General features: G+C 35.3%; 2 protein-coding genes across 4 annotated transcripts in view; one reads left to right on the top strand and one right to left on the bottom strand.

Annotated features, from left to right (window-relative positions):
- Positions 1-420: 420 nt before the first annotated feature.
- LOC111488529 (regulator of telomere elongation helicase 1 homolog) lies at positions 421-14,616 on the bottom strand. Of its 2 annotated transcripts, XM_023136301.1 has the most exons (24): positions 14,383-14,616; positions 13,552-13,808; positions 12,955-13,103; positions 12,246-12,327; positions 11,977-12,124; positions 11,645-11,801; positions 11,102-11,385; positions 10,933-10,978; positions 9,746-9,887; positions 9,499-9,653; positions 8,314-8,405; positions 8,140-8,238; positions 7,956-8,024; positions 6,018-6,104; positions 5,264-5,323; positions 5,069-5,184; positions 4,546-4,603; positions 4,393-4,477; positions 3,934-4,020; positions 3,514-3,581; positions 2,810-3,415; positions 1,833-1,978; positions 1,123-1,196; positions 421-506 (listed from the first exon to the last, which is right to left on the bottom strand). In XM_023136301.1, the coding sequence occupies exons 1-23, from the start codon at positions 14,482-14,484 to the stop codon at positions 1,130-1,132; spliced, it is 3,162 nt and encodes a 1,053-aa protein (XP_022992069.1). In that variant the 5' UTR covers positions 14,485-14,616; the 3' UTR covers positions 421-506; positions 1,123-1,129. The 2 variants fall into 2 exon arrangements, with proteins under 2 accessions (XP_022992069.1, XP_022992070.1); XM_023136302.1 differs by lacking the exons at positions 13,552-13,808; positions 14,383-14,616 and having other exon boundaries at positions 12,242-12,327; positions 12,955-13,093.
- Positions 14,617-15,475: 859 nt separating this feature from the next.
- Positions 15,476-17,766, top strand: part of LOC111488552 (heat shock 70 kDa protein 15-like) — a 6,089-nt gene continuing 3,798 nt past the window's right edge. Inside the window, exons 1-2 of one of the 2 annotated variants that reach the window (XM_023136341.1) lie at positions 15,476-15,661; positions 16,335-17,543. In XM_023136341.1, the coding sequence (XP_022992109.1) occupies positions 16,374-17,543 (1,170 nt within the window). In that variant the 5' untranslated portion in view covers positions 15,476-15,661; positions 16,335-16,373. Of the gene's footprint in view, positions 15,662-16,313; positions 17,544-17,766 lie in introns of both variants that reach the window. The other variant, XM_023136340.1, reaches the window with a different exon arrangement.

Genomic DNA, 17,766 nt, shown 5'->3' with positions numbered 1-17,766 from the left:
TAAATATTAAAGAAAAAAAGTTTATTTCCCATCTCGACTACAAGATGGGATTCATCCTAATCACAAAATAAACCTAAATCTTAATCATTACAGCAATAAAATAAATAAATAAAGAGGGGAAAAAAAGATAAAATTATACCTTACAAGGCTATCCGATTGTTCCTTTAATTCACATCAGTTTGATGGTGAACATTCTGCCAATTGGTAGCAGTTTCCACTTTTTCAGTGTCGCTCCAAGGGATCAACGGTGCCCACTTTTGGCCGGCCAGTCCGAGAGAGTTTTAGATAACTTTCACACTGAGACGATTCCTCCTCCCTCAGCCCTATGCTTAGTTGCACGTTCTTCAAGCAAGCTTTGTGCTTCAGCGATTCAACGGTCAGGATCTTGCTGCAACATAAAGATGTTAAACTCGTTTTTTCTTTTCTATTAGGACCAAACCCAGCTGGCTTTTGAATTGGCATCTGTTCCAGTTGCTATCGAATTGGTGCAATGGGTAAGCACTGCGCTGCAAGATAAAGAAGCCATGTTAACCGAATTCATTTTAATCCATGAATCCCATGCATGAAGAGGAAATCATTATAAAAATGGAAGCAAAAAGCATGCTTTAATAGAACATCTCTTGAATGGCGAGTTCAATTATTATTTATGATTATATAGAATAGAATTTGAACACAATCTTCAGGACATTAAACCAAAAGACTACTAATCTCTTTCTCAGACCAGCATCTTACAAAGAAACCTTAAAGCCAAGGTTGATTTTTTAAAGGAAAAAAAAAGCTGTATTTACGGATAAAAGAAATCCTTGTGTAACATACTGACAGGAGATCGTGAACTATATGTGGTATTAAGGTCACAAAAACTATCACATGAATCCTTTTTTTCCACAAAAGGGCTCCAGTCATGCATATCAATATAATACTAGCTGTATCTTTCAACCACCAAGCTGAAAGAGCTTTGGAGCAGCCACTCTTCAATAAACTTGCATCAACAATCCTTTTTAATTACGAAACTAGCAAATGATGAAAGGGATTTCTTTTTATATTTACATGTATGAATCAAAATATTGTAAAATCAAATCTCAGTACAGAGTGGTCAAAAGCACACGGGAAAAAGATACTTACGTTAATGTCACGTGCAGGTACCAAGGAACTGCTCGTACAAGGAATGGTATTTTGCAGGGATATAATCCTTGAAGCTGTTGACATTTGCCATAAATGAGGAAAAAAAAAAAAAAGAAGTATAAATGCAATGTCAAGATTCTGGAAAATGTGATATTTCAGAAATATTCCTATAAAAATGAAGATAATCAAATTATAACCCAGTTAGAGAGTCAGATTTTGTTGAACACCACATCAGACACACAAACCACGATGTATCAGAAAAAGAAAAACTTCTAAAATGCCTATAAAAATGTATATTCTTTTAATGAGTATCCAAATCAGCCAGAGGGCCCGACATCTGCAGAATATGATTTTAGCTATAGCATTTCCACAAATACTTATGTATTCCTAGCTAAATCACATAATAATAAAGATACAGAAAAAAACTGTGAATCATTGTAATGATGCGCTTGAGGTAACATGTCATGAAACTTTATCTGATATGGAAGCATGAGAAATTCTAGAATAAAACATAAATTATTCTTAGACATTTACATAACATGGGCATGAAGAAGATAGAATACAGACTTTGACTATGACTATGACGTAGCCTCTGAAGTAGTAGCCTAAAGGTATCCCATAATTAAAGTTGGAATAAGAAAAATAAGACAACCATATAAACCAGCCTTCTAAGCACAAAATAAACTATTCATGATGATAAAGGAATATACCCTGTACGAAGACATAGCCTGTCAGGCCCTGAAAATATTCCTACGATGGACTGCAAAACTTGGCTTATATTCATTGCTTTGGTCTTCAGTGCTTTCATAAACCCCACAAATTCCTTGTATTCCCTGGCACTAAGTTTATCTCTGACCTGCAAGACATCTTGGAAAATAGTGGTTATCATAACATAAAAAACAATAACTTTGTCAGGACAAGACATAATTATGGATGGATAGAAGAATTCAATTACAAAATTTTAAGAAAGTCCAAAGGGAAAGGCGATGGTTCATTGTGAAAGCTCAAAACAGAAATCATTTTCCCAAGAAGAATTATGTTTTTTTTTTTTCACGATAAGAAGAAATAATGTTTTAGGATGGTAATGTCTACATATCAAAAAAGATTTGAGAAACGCACAGAAAAATAAATGAAGGCTCTAACCTAAATATTTAGCATCTTGGAAAGAAAAGGATGGCATTAAACATTTTTAGGTGTTTTAAGACAAGCAGCCCACAATAATTGATTCAGATTCAGGTGCCTAAATGGTCTACACCAATCTGAGGATTGGTCGTGGGATCTGAAGCTGATGATGCATGACATTGATAAACAAAAAGCTGAAAAAGAAGAAAAGAGCCTCGATGTGTGTTGGCTCCAAAACCGTAGATATGTGTTAAGCCCAACATCAAAGCAGCGTGACAAGAAAAAAGTTGTAGCATTGACAAAACGGTTCAAGGACAAGGTGATTTTTTGGCAGCTGGAAGTGTTATACATCCAGGCTGGCCATGTAGATTAGTTAGTTTGTCAGTTAGTTCCCTAGGAGCAAGAATGTAGTTATGGGTTTGAGTGTTATAAAATAGAGGGAAGGCATAAAAACAAAACAGTGAAGAGTTCAAAATGAGTTTGGCTCTAGGGGAGGAATTCCAGGTTACTAAAATTACCTGATATTATATTAAAAAACAAAAAAAGTTCTGTTGTTACAATTTACCTGACTCAGAAAATCAGATCCTTTAGCTTCCTCATCACCAGGGTTAACAGGAACGCATTTGATAATCTTGTCATTCCGATTGTCAGACTCTGTACCCATCTTCTGCGTAGTGTGACTATTTCTGTGTAGCAATGTCGAATCAACAATATCATTTTGCACCCCTCGGGTATCAGATGTTGAAACTTCAGACTTCACTGAACAAATTTTGAAGGGAAGGTTTTTTGATTCGGATGGTCTAGCACCAGAAGGCCCAAAAGAATTCTTCATAATTTTTGCGGAAGCCTGCTCAGTGCTGAACAACTTGCGCTTCTCTGCAGCACAGCCTACCAACAGTCTTTTGTCTGGTTGTTTATTCACTACAGAAACGCCAGTTAAATCAACAACTTCATGACTCTGATACTGAGAAGATTTCTTGTCCGACAATACTAATTTTTTCCCTCGATGTGATAGATTATTTGAACTTTTTATTTTGGAAGAGAGAGAGTTAAAAGAGGTAACAGATGGACTATTGGCAGGAAGAACATCTTTCCAGCAGCTGGAATAATTAGCATCTTTAATGTTAAGGGAAGACACAAACTTCCCCGAACAATCATGACCCTCTGGTTTCTGCAGTGAAAATCGCAATAAACCAGCCATAAAAATAGGTATCGCAATCTCAAAAATAGCATTAACACGGGGGGTGGGAGCAGTCGTGGTGGACTTGCCTTTGATACACGTTTTTCCATATGAACCTCGCCAAAAGATTTTGTAGTTCTATTTTCTCCATTATCTCCTGTAAACAGACATTTTTTTGTTTGCAGAAAAATAAATATCTCAACAGTTATAATTTTTTTTTTTTAAATAATAAAGATAATGATCTCTCATGCAAAAATGAAAACAAAAGCCGCAGTATGACAACTCTTGAGTTCTAGTAAAAATTAGCAACCAAGTCAAAGAGCCATTTTCAAAGCTTGAATTCATAATAAGCTTGAAAAGTTTATTTTAGTTTTAAACATGAGGCAACAAGAAAATGATCATATGTTTTTTATCCAATAAGAGAATCTTGAATTACCTCTTTAAGTTTACATGTGAGCATGGAATTAAGTGATCGTTGGGATTAAAAAAAATGCAGATTAAAAAGTTACCAGATAACGAAGTGAAAGATCCTTCATGAGAGATATCCTCCAACCTGGTAGTATCAACTCCTTCGTGTTTGAACTTTTCACTCGGATCTGAAATACAATGGAAAACATGTACGAGGGAGGAAGAAAATTAAATTGGTGAATTATATATACAGGGAAGCCAATAATGTTAAACCTAACTAAAAGCTTGTCGATATTGCAAATTGCATAATTAGTCATTTTGACACTTGGAAAGCTTGCACAAAATCAAAATTTATAGATGATAAAAGCATTACATAAGTCATGGATAAAACGAGTTACCTGACAAGTCAAACAAATCAAATGTAGTGAAAATACAGTATTGTTTTTTCACGTAAAGGTTTTAAAGTGATCAATATAGTATCGTTCAAGAATTGATATAAAAAAACCACCTCTTAAGGTTCAATGACTCGGACAAACGGTTAATTAGTTCAGTAGACTTGCCTTCAGGTTTTGGACATATCCGATTTTCATCATCTCGAAAGAATCGGGTCAATGTGTAAACTACGTCGCCAAATTTAGAATAACACTGCATTAGAACAAAGGAGTTGTGAAGGAAGTTTCATGAAAAAATATATTTCTTAAAAGAAATTCCACCTTGATATGAGGCTGTATCCAAACTGATATTTGAGACTGACGACTTGAATGGGCAAACCTAGTCAAATTAATGTTTAATTGTAAAATCAATAACTACTTGGAGTATACCAAAAAAAAAAAAAAAAAAAAAAATGGAATAGCAATAAATGATTTCAAGGAGAAGTTAAGAATTAGATAGCAGGCAAATACAAAAGTGATGATAATATAGAGTAGACAGTGTCAAGCATCTGGTTGCTAACGTTTAATATTCCACATATTAGATTGAACCATATACTTCTAGAAATATCTAGTAAGAAAATGAAATCTCGAGCTCATAGGTCTGAAAAACGCATCTTTATGATTCCTGAAGATAAGAAACGACCAACTAGGTATAGAACACTCGTATATAATTTAATCAAGCAAATTGCTAACAATTTCAACCAATGAAAGCCAAGCAGAAATCGAGTACCACATAATTTCGTTTAGACCTTCTACAATCCCACTAGTCTCGTTAATTTGGAATGAAAAAGTAGAAGAAAAATACCTCTCGTCACAAAAGATTATGGCCCCATAGTCATGGCGATGACGTATCACACGTCCAACTGCCTGATTGACAGCTCTCAATGCTTGTTGGGTGTACCAGTTCTCTCCCGTCATAATCTGCCTCATCAATAACCCATGACTTACAGGATCACCACTAGAAAAAAAAAAGAATAGTAGTTGCACTAAAATACTTTACCTGATAGTCTCCTCTTTGTGAATGTGACTGATGATCTAAATAGTCACGCTTCAAGCGAACCTGTCACACAGAACGTCAAATCTGAAAGTTAAACCCAAGAACAAAGACAAGGGAGAGCAAGGTCAACCTGCATATAACGTTTATGCAATATGAAACTTATTTATTAGTTGGGAAACATTTTACTTGGAAGTTGGGACAACCACATGGTGAAAGGAAGTTTCTTCCTAGACAGAAGGAACTATCTATTGGGGACTTGGTCTGATGAGATCCATTTGAGGTGGACAAGAAATAGTTTCGTTTATCATGAAAATAAAAATGTTGGACATTGTAGTCAAATCAATCTAGAGCCAGTACCAATTACCTTCTGCCCTGACATAACTGATGACAGTATAGGTGAACATAAATCTTGCAAAGTTAAATCTAAAAATAGAAAACTTCAACCCAATAGAGCAAAGTACATATTCTTCAGTAACTACAAAGGAAATTCAGAGCTCATGCACATACTTTTTAGGGGAGGAAAGATCATACATGTAGCTACGTGTGGTTCCAGAGTATGCGTCCATTCAAGACCAACATGAAAGTAATAGAAACCTTACAGATAAAACAATGGAGAATCTAAAATGATGAATCATATTAGACTATTAACATCATTGGGCTATACACTATCCAAAGTTCAGTGAGAAATTGAGTTCCAGTTCTATAATACAGATTGGCGTATCTCATTGACTATGAGGTAGGAAGTAGCTAAACTAACCTTTGGATCATTCCTTGAAGCAAAAGGCATACCAGTAATGATGACAGCTCGTCCAGCATGATCAGCAAAATCTAATCCTTCACTCACCTGTGGAGGTGTGGTACAACCATCTATGATTCACAACTTTAATATGATAATGCTAAGAGAATTAATTGAATTTTGCATCATTATTATTAAGTCAAAATTATCTTAAACTAGCTATCTGCATTAATTATCACGAAGTAAGCTGTGTATCTTAGCCCGATGTGAATAATGTTAAAGCAACACACAATGATATTCCATTCCATGAAAAGCTACTGCAAACGCAACTTCATTAATAAAAGGTAGACTTGCAAATACCACATTTCTAAAAAGGCAATAATCTCTGTCCAACTAGAGAAGTCTATAAAAAAGCTGTTTAGGAAAAACATCCCACAAATCAGGCAATTCTCTACAAGATTTTTAAAATCTTATTGTTCCTTTCCAGCCAAAGAAACTAAAGAATAACTTTTCATTCATTAAGCCATAAAGCAGGACCTTCTTTAGTCAATTTGAGCTTCCAAATGGCTAAGATGTGGATTGTCCTATATACATGGGAAACCCCCACGCCACTCTGAGTCTCTGAAAATGACAAATAATCTAGTCCAACATTTGTACAACTCCAGGTGCATGGATAGGTGGATAAGATCTTTTTAAAATTAACGCAAGAGGGAGAGGCCAGGTTTATATGTACACTTCTTTTAACTCTCCATATTGCTGATGCTCTTAAAGATCAAAGTCCACGAGAAGAATCTAACTTCTTTAAAGATTTTTCCCTTTTTGGCCTATATTTTCTTGGTTAAATTAAAAGTTTAGTCCTCAAATTCTCAAAATTGAGTCAAATAGGCCTCTCAAACTTAAGAAAAATGTCTAATAGGTCCTTAAACTTTCAATAATCTGTAATAGATCTCTGGAGTTAAAATAATCTAATATATCCTTGAACTTTCAATTGTGTGTTTAATAGGTTAGGTCTTATTAGACACTTCTTAAATTCCACCATACCTATACAACATAAAATTCTATAAGATCTTATGACCTTTCAATCTCATGTCTTTGTAAATTTTAAAATAATTCAAATATGATAGGACCTATTACACAAAATTCAAACTTCATAACTACACTTGCAATTTAACCTATCTTCATCTATCAATTTATGGAAATCAAGAGAACCATATCTGTGATTTTATATGGGTGACAGTGTGCAAAAGACTAGTCAATTCCACATTCGCCTACTCTTTGAAGAGTTTTCTAAAACGTAAATCCCAGTTGATCCGCATTCCAACTCATCAGAATTCACAAAAGCATATAACTCGAGAACTTATCTAAACAGCACTAATTAATCCTTAACTATCTAAGGAAACTTCTTCTATGGTAACGAATGAAAGTATAACCAAAGAGCGGCCAAATCAAACACATCAGATCAAAGCAGAGGATTCGCCGAAAAACCTTTAAAAAATGGTTCCAATATCACATATTCATAAACTAAGAAAAAACACTACAAGGTTTAGTCATATATATGCATTTAGAGAAGCATTCTAATATTGCAAACATGTTGACAAGTTCTCCCAGTAGAAATCCTACTATTTCTTTCTAACCCAATATTAATATCAACTAAAAGAAATTCAAGATCGTGGGGAAGTCAGGTTGGGGTGAGAAATGTTATTCCAATCCCAATCAAGTTTTTAATATCAATTTTGACCATTTTCTCAGCCAGCATGGGGATTTCAGGTAGGGCCTAGGTCCAATGGTTTTTTTAATCCTTAAATGATTTTATCTACCTTTTGGTAGGCAAAACTCTATTTTTGCTCCTAATGCTGCCCACTTCTAACCTCCAGAAGAATGAGAGATTTTAACCATTGTGGCCAAAGAAAAGCATACAGAGGCATCCCAAGGCATTTTACTCTTAACAATAAGGCATACCTTCCCACGACAAACAGCAAAAAATACTGCACCATTGGATGATGTGTCTTTCAGCTTGAACATATAGTCCTGTCACAATATCAACATACCACATCATGGTACAGACAAAACATCACACGATGACTAAAGCTCTTCTACTTCCATTTTTCTTCTCTTTTTTTAACATTTCCAGTAAGTTATGTACCTCAATTGACGAAGGAAACAATGAAGATTGCCTAGGTTCTATAACAGGCTTCTTATGCTTGTAAATCCTTTCCCAAATTGTCGTTGAGCTTGAAAGGCTCTATAGATTGTGGACAAAAATTTTCATCAGAAGAAAGCAAAAAGAATAATATGTAGGTTATTCTGCAAGCAATACCTGGTTCTTCCAGCAGCCAATGCACTGGTCTAGAAAATAGTATGATGGGAAGAAGACAAGCAAACCATCGGGTACAATACGTGCAAAGTTGACTGCAACCAAGAATCCAAGAATTACATCATCATGCTCTCAATAGACTAAAATTAGCTTCAGGATGAATTTTAGCATTTGCAAAACAGTTATAAATGTCTAGATTATACATACAACTGATTAAAAATCATTTTGTCGAGTGAGACTCCCATCCTCCCTCTAGATTCTCGAGTATACTTGGTATTATAGAGTAAGAAATCTAGCGTACATTGAAATGGTTATTCTTGGAGATAGAAGTTCAGTAATGAGGAGACTGAAAGACAAGTATTGCATCCGCATCCAGTTGAAACTAGATTGTTCTTTATTCAAGTAATTTCATTTGATAAATTCATATCTTGTTAGAAAAAAAAAAAGTAACTATCACGTAGAGGTGCTTGATGAGCGGCCTCAAAGGAAAGTTGTCTGATGAGCGGCCTCAAAGGAAAGTTGTCTGATGAGCGGCCTCAAAGGAAAGTTGTCAAAGTGGCGATGCCAGTTATGAAAATTTGTTGATTGGGAGTCAACTGAGAATATCGTGAAGTCTTCACAAGAGAAATTACCATGCATTTTGTGGTGGGTAGCAGTTCTTGCCCATAAAGATTGCTGGGATTGCACAAATTTGTAAAGCCAGAAGTTGATTCTATTTTAAAATGCTTAGATGGAGCTAGATGAGGTTTGAAGACATGTTAAATTTAACGTGTCCCCTTGGGTTTCTTATGCCAAAGACTTCTTTAACCTTTATAGAGAACAGTTTATGAGGAACAATTTTGTATTGCATTTGACTTTGCAGAATGGAGTTAACTTCTTTCTTCAGGCCCGTTTTTGGGGCCATCCTTTGAAAAGAGGGGCTATAATCATGTGGATTAGTTTTATCTTTGCAATCTTTAGGTGGTCTGGAGAAACACTGGGAGGAGTCCTAGTGTATCATACTTTTCATGCACTCAAGTTGGCGTTTTCTCTCAAAGGCCTTCTATCTCTGATTTTACCTACTGAGTTGTTTTGTAACCTTGTTTTTTAACTTTTTTTAACCACTTTTGTATTCCTTCATATATGGATGAGGGCAGGATGGGGTATTATTTTTCACATCAACTCTAAAAGCAGAAAGCTTATACATACCAATAGCATTTCCAAGGTCCAGCTTATATGCTTCAGACTCGCGATTCCAGTAAGAGGAGTTAAAAGAACAACCCGATGGACCAACAGATACAACTCCAGCCCATATCTGATTTGAGGATATGACATGAGGGTTTTCCAACCGGACAGGAAAATCTCTGGGTTCACAATCAAAACACCCAGAATTAACATTTATAATAGTTCTGGATGGTCGAAATATGCAAGAAAGAGTTTAATCAAAGCGACCAACAGTTTCAATTCCTGTGCAAATGAATCCAAAGGAGATAAAGTGCCAGATGTCAAAATAATAGAGCCCACTTCCATTTTGGGAAATGCTTCCAAGGCCATGCCAGGGTTAAAACACCACCAGCTGAGTGTTCTAGATGCCTTGCCTGAAAAAGAAAAACAAAAGCATGTAACAAAAATGGCAAAAATGTCTTATATCCCAGTGAATGGAGAAATCATTTTTGTTTGGAACAATTGCTTATAATGTCAAACAATATTATAAGCTAGAACTGAAACATGTAGAACAATTGCTTATAATGTCAAACAATATTATAAGCTAGAACTGAAACATGTAAAAGTAATAATCTATTATATATCAGTGTAGAAAGAAACTGACCAATTGATTCTCTACCATATGAATTGAGATTACGTTCACTGGCTCAAGAACCAGACAGCTACTCGCTAGCTTCAGGAACTGAGCTAATAAATTGGCTGGAGCAAGGACTAAAAAGGTCCTTCTAATTTATGCCATTCAATATTTTCAAAATAAAAAGACCAGGTAAGATTAAGAACAGAAGATAGATTTTTCAATTATTTCACAATGAAGAATAAAGGATAGACGGGTAAAATGTTAGCTTGTTTGCAGCCAAATAAAAAGGTAGGAGAGCGTAGCGCCCAAAACTATTCCATTGTTTATCTCTTCTTTTAATTGGTTTCATGGGATCCAATAAGATTTTATCTTGCCACATTGCAGGGCAATCCCACACGTTATTATACGTCAGTGAATTAATTCACTTCACCTGATCTATAATTTGAGTAAACACAAGCATCAAACTTTCAACGATCTTCTAAAGAAGCAGCTAAAGAACGTAATCTACCTATGGCCTCAAAACACCAGTTTGTGCCTGCCCTGCAGAGTTAATACTCAGCCAGATCATGAGCCAAACATTTACAAAATTGAGTGCCTAATCAGCAAATAGACAAATTAATAGAATTACAATCATCGCTATCTGGTTTTCCTTTTCTTTTCTAATCATGGTCATTATAGTTATCATGCAGAAACATAATGTCCTATTTATATCTTAACTAAAGCCAAGTTAATTAAAGGAAAAAAAACATTAAGTTATATATGAGAATAACAAGTTTCTAAAAAGAACAATAAATGTAAGATGAAATTCCACTCCAAACATCAGACTTGTAGATTAGAAGCACCTTTTAGGCCATCTATAGCACTTGCTTCATTCTCTTGCACGTGAACCTAAATGAAATGTTCAAAATAAGATGCTGCCAAAATAGCGAGGTAAAAATAAGAGCTGACTAGGAGAAAGCTCGATTGGACAGTCCTGGCAATAATAAAAAATATTGGCAAATTTTATCTTACTTGATAAAACTTTGCATGCTCATTGCCCTTCTCTCTAAAGACAATATCAAGGATATCTGTAATGCTTTCCAGCCGACAGCCTGTGTTCTGCATCTTCTGCTGCTTGTCTTCTTCAAGAAGTATAGCTGCTTCCTCAATTATGTCTTTAAGCTTACAGACAGACTCATGTGTGATATTGAGCTCTGCCAGTAGTTCGTAGATGTAAGGTCCAGGCTTAGTAAATCCTAATTCCTTGGACTGAATCGGGATCTCAGATATTCCCTTCTCAAGCTTCAGGAGAAGTGCTGCATGATTTTAAAATTCGCTGGTATTAGGAATTCAATGGAAAAGGCATCGTCAACAATTATATTATATGAGAAGTGCAGTTCAAAAGCACGATTGTGCCAGATTAAACCGCCTGGGTTGATGTCACAACAATTGTCAACGTGAAAATGATTCACCAATTGTAATAGATAGCTTAAAAAATAAACCAGCAGATGTGCAAAACAAAAATAACCAATAACACTTTAATTGTACAAATCACTATTATTTACTCCAAATTACCTCGAAGTATAGAAAAATTATCTGGATTCCCTGATTTGTCATTTGATTCTTCTCTTCTCTTTATGGAAAGATCAATACAGCTTTTGGCTTCAGAAATACAAGCTGTCAGCAGCCAAGAAGTTAAATCAAAAGACGCTGCATCTGCACATATGCTTTCCTGGAAGACAATTATACTGCTTCAGTGGCTAATCATGTATTCCTCCGTGATACATGGAACAAACACATGATTTGTAATCTCATTAAGGCTTGGACATAATAATACAAAAAGATAGTACAAGCAAAAAAAACTCTAAGAGCGTAGTATCGCTGTTCTGAAGTTAAAAGCTGCTTACTAAGTTGTGAGCTTCGTCAAATATGAGTATGCTGTCTTTCCAATCAAGGACAAGAGATTTTCTATATCCACGATCAATGAGATAGTTATATGGAGCAAACATTATATCAACAGCCTTGTGAAGCTCCCGCGATACATAATAAGGACATCTAAAAGAAATAAACATCCAAATAGCATTACACAAGCGCCATTAGCAATTTCACCCCAAATCTAATATAACTTAACAGACGGGCATGAAAGCAAAAACGTGTTAGATGAAAAAGGACCTACGGCCCAAAACTCTTTCCAATATTGACCAGATCTTCAATGTCGATAGGCTCATCTCCAAGATGTGGATTATCCTTCACGTAGCCTACAACAGAATTGAAGTATGCAGAAATAAGTTTTTCCAATTGTTAATATTATTATAGATAGCAAATACCTAGTGATTGTAAGAAACATTTAAGAAACTTGGAAAGTAATATTTCAAAGATTCTTAGTATCATCACTACAATTTTTCAACAAGATAATTAAGAAAACCAAAGCTATTATCCTAGAGTTTAAACATCCTTTATGCTTAGATTCTCTTTATCTTTTGGATTAGGGGAAAGGATATTTTCAAAATTTAAGTGATTCAGATGTGCAGCTTTTCTTTTTCTTTTTCTTTTTTCAAAAAGCAGCATATAGCATAAAATGGCCACAGATTTTTCAAACAGAAAATCTACATTTTGGTTCCAAATAATCGGTAAGACCAATACCAGATACTATGACTTGAATTTGACAAGACCAAAATCAATTTTGCCTATTGCAAAAGATGTTTTAGACTGTAAGCTTCCATCCTGATCATTTTTTAATACGATCATTATGAATCCCCTCATGCCAGTTCTCTGCACTCTATGAAAGTTAGATACCATGACAATTTCAAGAAGTTTAATCATGTATCTGGGTGGACAAAGTACAAAGTAGGCAATGCAGATGCAATAGATCGATAGAGAATAACCAGAAACATGTGTAAAATGGTTGCAATGACGGTTTCCACGTTTTCGGCAAAGTGATCGGCAAGCATTGTTTTGTGTTCTCCCACGGAGTAAACTCACTTCATCATGAATGCATAATTGCTCTCGAGATCCTAGAACTACCATCTTGGGCCTGCATGTATTCAAATTTCAAGAAGCTTCAAAAGTCGTTCAGAAAATACAGAGTAACAATTTTTCATCAACATAGTCAGCTTCCTCTGCAGAAAACTAATATGAACAGAATAACATGTAAATCTCACTAAATCCAAAAACTTCCACGATCAAAATGTGAATCCATAATAAACAGGTCAAACCCTCCAACATCCATGTCCTTGCTCCGTAAGTATGAACTCTGACCAATAGGCTATGCAGTAACTTGGTCATTAGATATATCGCTTGGCAAGTAATAAACAGCAGTTCATGGTCAACTTCTTATAAAAAATTCCCTAAATGGTCATGTGCACTATGCTTGAAAGTGGTTGCAGACAAAATAAAATTTCATTGAAAAATTAAGTTGAATGATTCTTTAACAGGACTAAGAAATAAATCACGCTTCCTAAATATGGGAATTAACTTTAAACCTGTAAGAGGTTTTCTTCAACTCTTGAATAACTTGCCGGAGTTGGCTGTGAGTGCGAGTCGTGTACACAATGGTTGGAGGTCTTGTCGAAGTAGACTGTGATGATGAAACGTTCATACCACCCTCAGTATTTTGGCTGTTCCATACACTCCGACCAGATGAGAAGTCACCCAAACTCTTCCTCCAGGCCAATGTAGCACAGAGTAGGCAAAGTGTTTTCCCAGTTCCAGTTGGACTCTCTAAAAGTGCATTACATTTCTGTCAAATAACAGTTCGATCAGGAGTGTCTTCAATGATTAAAACCCTTTCTATAGGAAGTGGCCTATAAAATGCCACACTTATATTCAGTAACTAATGAATGGCAATAAATATCAATAATTCAAAGAAATTTCAAAGCAGGCCAGAGAGGGATTCAAGAATGCAACAGAATGAACAACTACCTGATCCAAAATGCAAGCTGAAGAAGAGGTGGAGGATGGACAACAAGCTATAAGGGATTTGGAGGATATTTGAAATTTCATAGATTTTATGGGACTGCTTAGATAGTTTTCTCATATATCATTGAAAAGAGTTTGTTACTTACGAAAAAACGCCGAGCAAGTTGAATTGAGCAAAGAAAATCGATGCAATGTACCACTGAATATTATCCAATGCTATAATTTTCACCAAAATACTGAAAACACACATATGGTGAACGGTTTCTTTTGGTAGTTTTGATCATTTGCTTAGTAGTTCACTGTAACTAGCACAATAAGTGATCAAGAAACGCTCCATGTGAATTTTTCGGAGAAAGATCAATGAAACTATAAGATAATGCCATGTGCAATCTTACCCCCTGGAGAGATTGAATAACTTTTTCCATGTAAACGAGCTGGCAATCGTACGCATCAAACGGGAAGTCGACATCGATACCTCTGATTTTGTATCTCGGCATTTCTTTCCTTTGTTCTTTCTCTTGAGATTGCCGGGAAATATCGATAAATTCTGGTGTTGATCTTCTTCACTCGAATTATGAATATGATAACCTAGACGAATTTGCTCATCGACTCCCATCACTCCTTCCCGCCAAAATGACCTATGTTACGAAACGACGTCGTCTTGTGAGCGAGGGAATTAATTTTGATATATACACATATATTTTAGTTATGAGATTCATAATCAATTTTACTTCCTCTCTACCACCAAAATATATATACTTTTTAATGGGAAATAAATAAATAAATAAAATTTTAAATAATTAAAAAATTAATTTAATAAATTATAACTTATAATAAATTTGTATTTTAAATTTATGACTCAACATAATAAATTATCACATACATCATACTTTTTGTATGTTTTCAAGTATAATATACGGATTTATAATATATATTAATAAAATATTATTTAGCGGTCTAAAAAATATATAAATAATAAGTTTTGGTCGTAAATTATTAATTATATTTTCATATATGAATTAGTTTGGTATTTATACGTAGTAATATTTAAATGTAAATAATATAAATAAAACTTACAAATAATATATAAAAATAAATCTATAAATAATAAGCTTTCGTCGTAAATTAATAATTATATTTTCCGATATAAATTAATTTGGTTTTTATACTTTTATAAATTATACAAATAATAATAATAATAATAATAATAATAAAGAATAAAATAATGTTGAGGCATCTGCAGCCTGCTGGGCCCAAGAATGTCTTCAAGTGCGGAGCCCGGCCCAGTCCAGAGTACAACAAACGAGGAATCTCAAAGGCACAGTGCGTCTAGAACTTTCTAGAATTTTAATATCGCTCTAGACGATTCTAGGACCTCGACCGTTCCAATTGTAAGGGCTGCACATTGAATCAATGAATAATTAAAATAAATAAATAAATAAAATTGAGAAAGCATAATATAAAATAAAAAACGAATATTAAAAGTAAACTTCAAAATCCTACCGAAAGCCCTCAAGAGTGGTACGTAGCCCTTTCGTTTATAAGTTCTCTCCTGGCACCTCGCGCGACTTGTCTTCGTGTGTAAGCGCGGTCTTGTGGAGACTTCCAGAACCCAAGAATTCAATCTGTGATCTTCTTCTTCTCTTGTTTTTTGCTCCTTGGATCACTTTGAAGGTTTGTTTCCGTACGCTGATATTGTATCTGATTCAGGGTTTTTGATTTATCGAGCTGTAGATCTGACACTTTCGCTTCGTCGATTCGGGCATTTTGAAGTTGTTTGCGTTTTTTTGGTTTGTGTAGTTTAGATTCGATGTGTTGTTCTTTCATATGAATTGTGCTTGTATCACCGTTTTGCGGAAGTTGCTTCACTTTTTCTTGATGTTATTAGCTTTAATTACTGGTTGAAGCATCTCGACCTAGTTTGATATGTTACTTATTGGTGGTTATTTCATGTATGTAATGTGTTGTGTAGTTTCGTTGTTTGATCCGTCTCTCGAAATGTTGGCCACATACTGGCGTGATAGTAAGTCTTTAGGTGTATACGGACTCGAGTTATACGATGAAATGAACGGATTGCTCTAGTTGGATCGTGGCTGTAGTGCTTCTTGTTTCATTTATTTGTTTGAATTTTATTTGAACGAGTTTATCCAACTCAATGTGCAAGATGGCGTACTGATTTGAAACTACTATAGTTCCTGCCAACAAGTTACACTAAAATATGCACGAAAATAATACTCGTTATAATGATCACTAGTACAGTGTTTCTTGAGGAAGAACGATTGCAAATATTTTTCTTGATAATAACAACATTCATTAATATTTTCAGGTTCTATTTTTTTCTTGACAGACCGACTGTTTTTGACACATTGGTTCAATCTCTTGCAAGATGAGCGTTGTTGGTTTTGATTTTGGTAACGAGAGCTGCATTGTAGCTGTTGCAAGGCAGCGAGGTATTGATGTTGTTCTCAATGATGAATCCAAGCGGGAAACTCCAGGTATTGTCAGCTTTGGGGACAAGCAGCGCTTTATTGGGACAGCTGGGGCAGCGTCCATTATGATGAACATCAAGAATTCAATCTCTCAGATTAAGAGATTGATTGGGCGGAAATTCTCTGATCCTGGATTGCAGAAGGATCTTCAGTCATTGCCATTTTCTGTAGTAGAAGGGCCTGATGGATTTCCTTTAGTTCATGTGCGCTACCTGGGTGAAGTAAAATCGTTTACCCCAACCCAGGTGTTGGGGATGCTATTTTCAAATCTTAAAGGTATCGCTGAGAAAAATCTCAACTCAGCAGTGGCTGACTGCTGCATTGGAATCCCAGTTTATTTCACTGATCTTCAGAGAAGGGCTGTATTGGATGCAGCTACAATTGCTGGGTTGCATCCCCTTCGATTGATACACGAAACGACTGCAACAGCCTTGGCTTATGGTATATATAAAACTGATTTGCCTGAAAATGACCAGTTGAATGTGGCATTTGTTGATATTGGACATGCAAGCATGCAAGTGTGCATTGCAGGCTTTAAGAAGGGGCAGTTGAAAGTGTTGGCCCATTCATCTGATCAGTCTCTTGGTGGCAGAGATTTTGATGAGGTATTATTTCATCACTTTGCAGAAAAGTTCAAGGATGAGTACAAAATAAATGTTTATCAGAATGCAAGGGCATGTCTTAGGCTCCGAACTGCGTGTGAGAAGCTTAAGAAAGTTCTTAGTGCAAACCCTGTGTCACCTTTGAACATAGAATGTTTGATGGATGAGAAGGATGTGAGAGGAATCATTAAGCGGGAGGAATTTGAACAAATAAGCATTCCTATATTAGAACGTGTTAAAGGACCGTTGGAGCAAGCTCTTGCAGAAGCTGGTCTTACCGTTGATAATATTCACATAGTTGAAGTTGTTGGTTCAGGTTCTCGTGTGCCAGCAATAATTAAAATATTGACCGACTTCTTCAAGAAGGAGCCCAGGCGTACTATGAATGCAAGTGAGTGTGTTGCTAGAGGTTGTGCCCTTCAGTGCGCAATCCTGAGTCCCACATTTAAAGTGCGAGAATTTCAGGTCCATTAGAACTCTCCTCTTACTCAAAATGCTCTTAGTCTTACATTAGAGTACAAAGATTTATTTTACTCCCACTGTGCATCTTCATTTCGTGTGAAGTCTGCAAAAAACACTTAGCTGGATACCTTTCTTCTTCTTCTTCTTCTTCTTCTTCTTTTTTTTTTTTTTTTTTTTTTTTTTTTTTTTTTTTTTTTTTTTTTTTTTTTTTTTTTTTTTTTTTTTT

The sequence above is a fragment of the Cucurbita maxima genome, unplaced genomic scaffold (assembly GCF_002738345.1).
Source record: "Cucurbita maxima cultivar Rimu unplaced genomic scaffold, Cmax_1.0 Cma_Scf00013, whole genome shotgun sequence".
Classification (NCBI taxonomy): Eukaryota; Viridiplantae; Streptophyta; class Magnoliopsida; order Cucurbitales; family Cucurbitaceae; genus Cucurbita; species Cucurbita maxima.
The sequence above is the reverse complement of the archived record's forward strand: the minus strand, read 5'-3'. Positions and strand labels throughout refer to the sequence as shown.

What these genes read in the sequence shown, in the direction of transcription:
- LOC111488529 (XM_023136301.1), bottom strand. Translation starts at nt 14,484, where the DNA reads ATGCCGAGATACAAAATCAGAGGTATCGATGTCGACTTCCCGTTTGAT. An exon ending in CCATTTTACACATGTTTCTG is followed by an intron (nt 12,328 to 12,954) that starts GTTATTCTCTAT and finishes ATTCTGTTGTAG; the next exon opens with GCTACGTGAAGGATAATCCA. An exon ending in ATTGGAAAGAGTTTTGGGCC is followed by an intron (nt 12,125 to 12,245) that starts GTAGGTCCTTTT and finishes TATTTCTTTTAG; the next exon opens with ATGTCCTTATTATGTATCGC.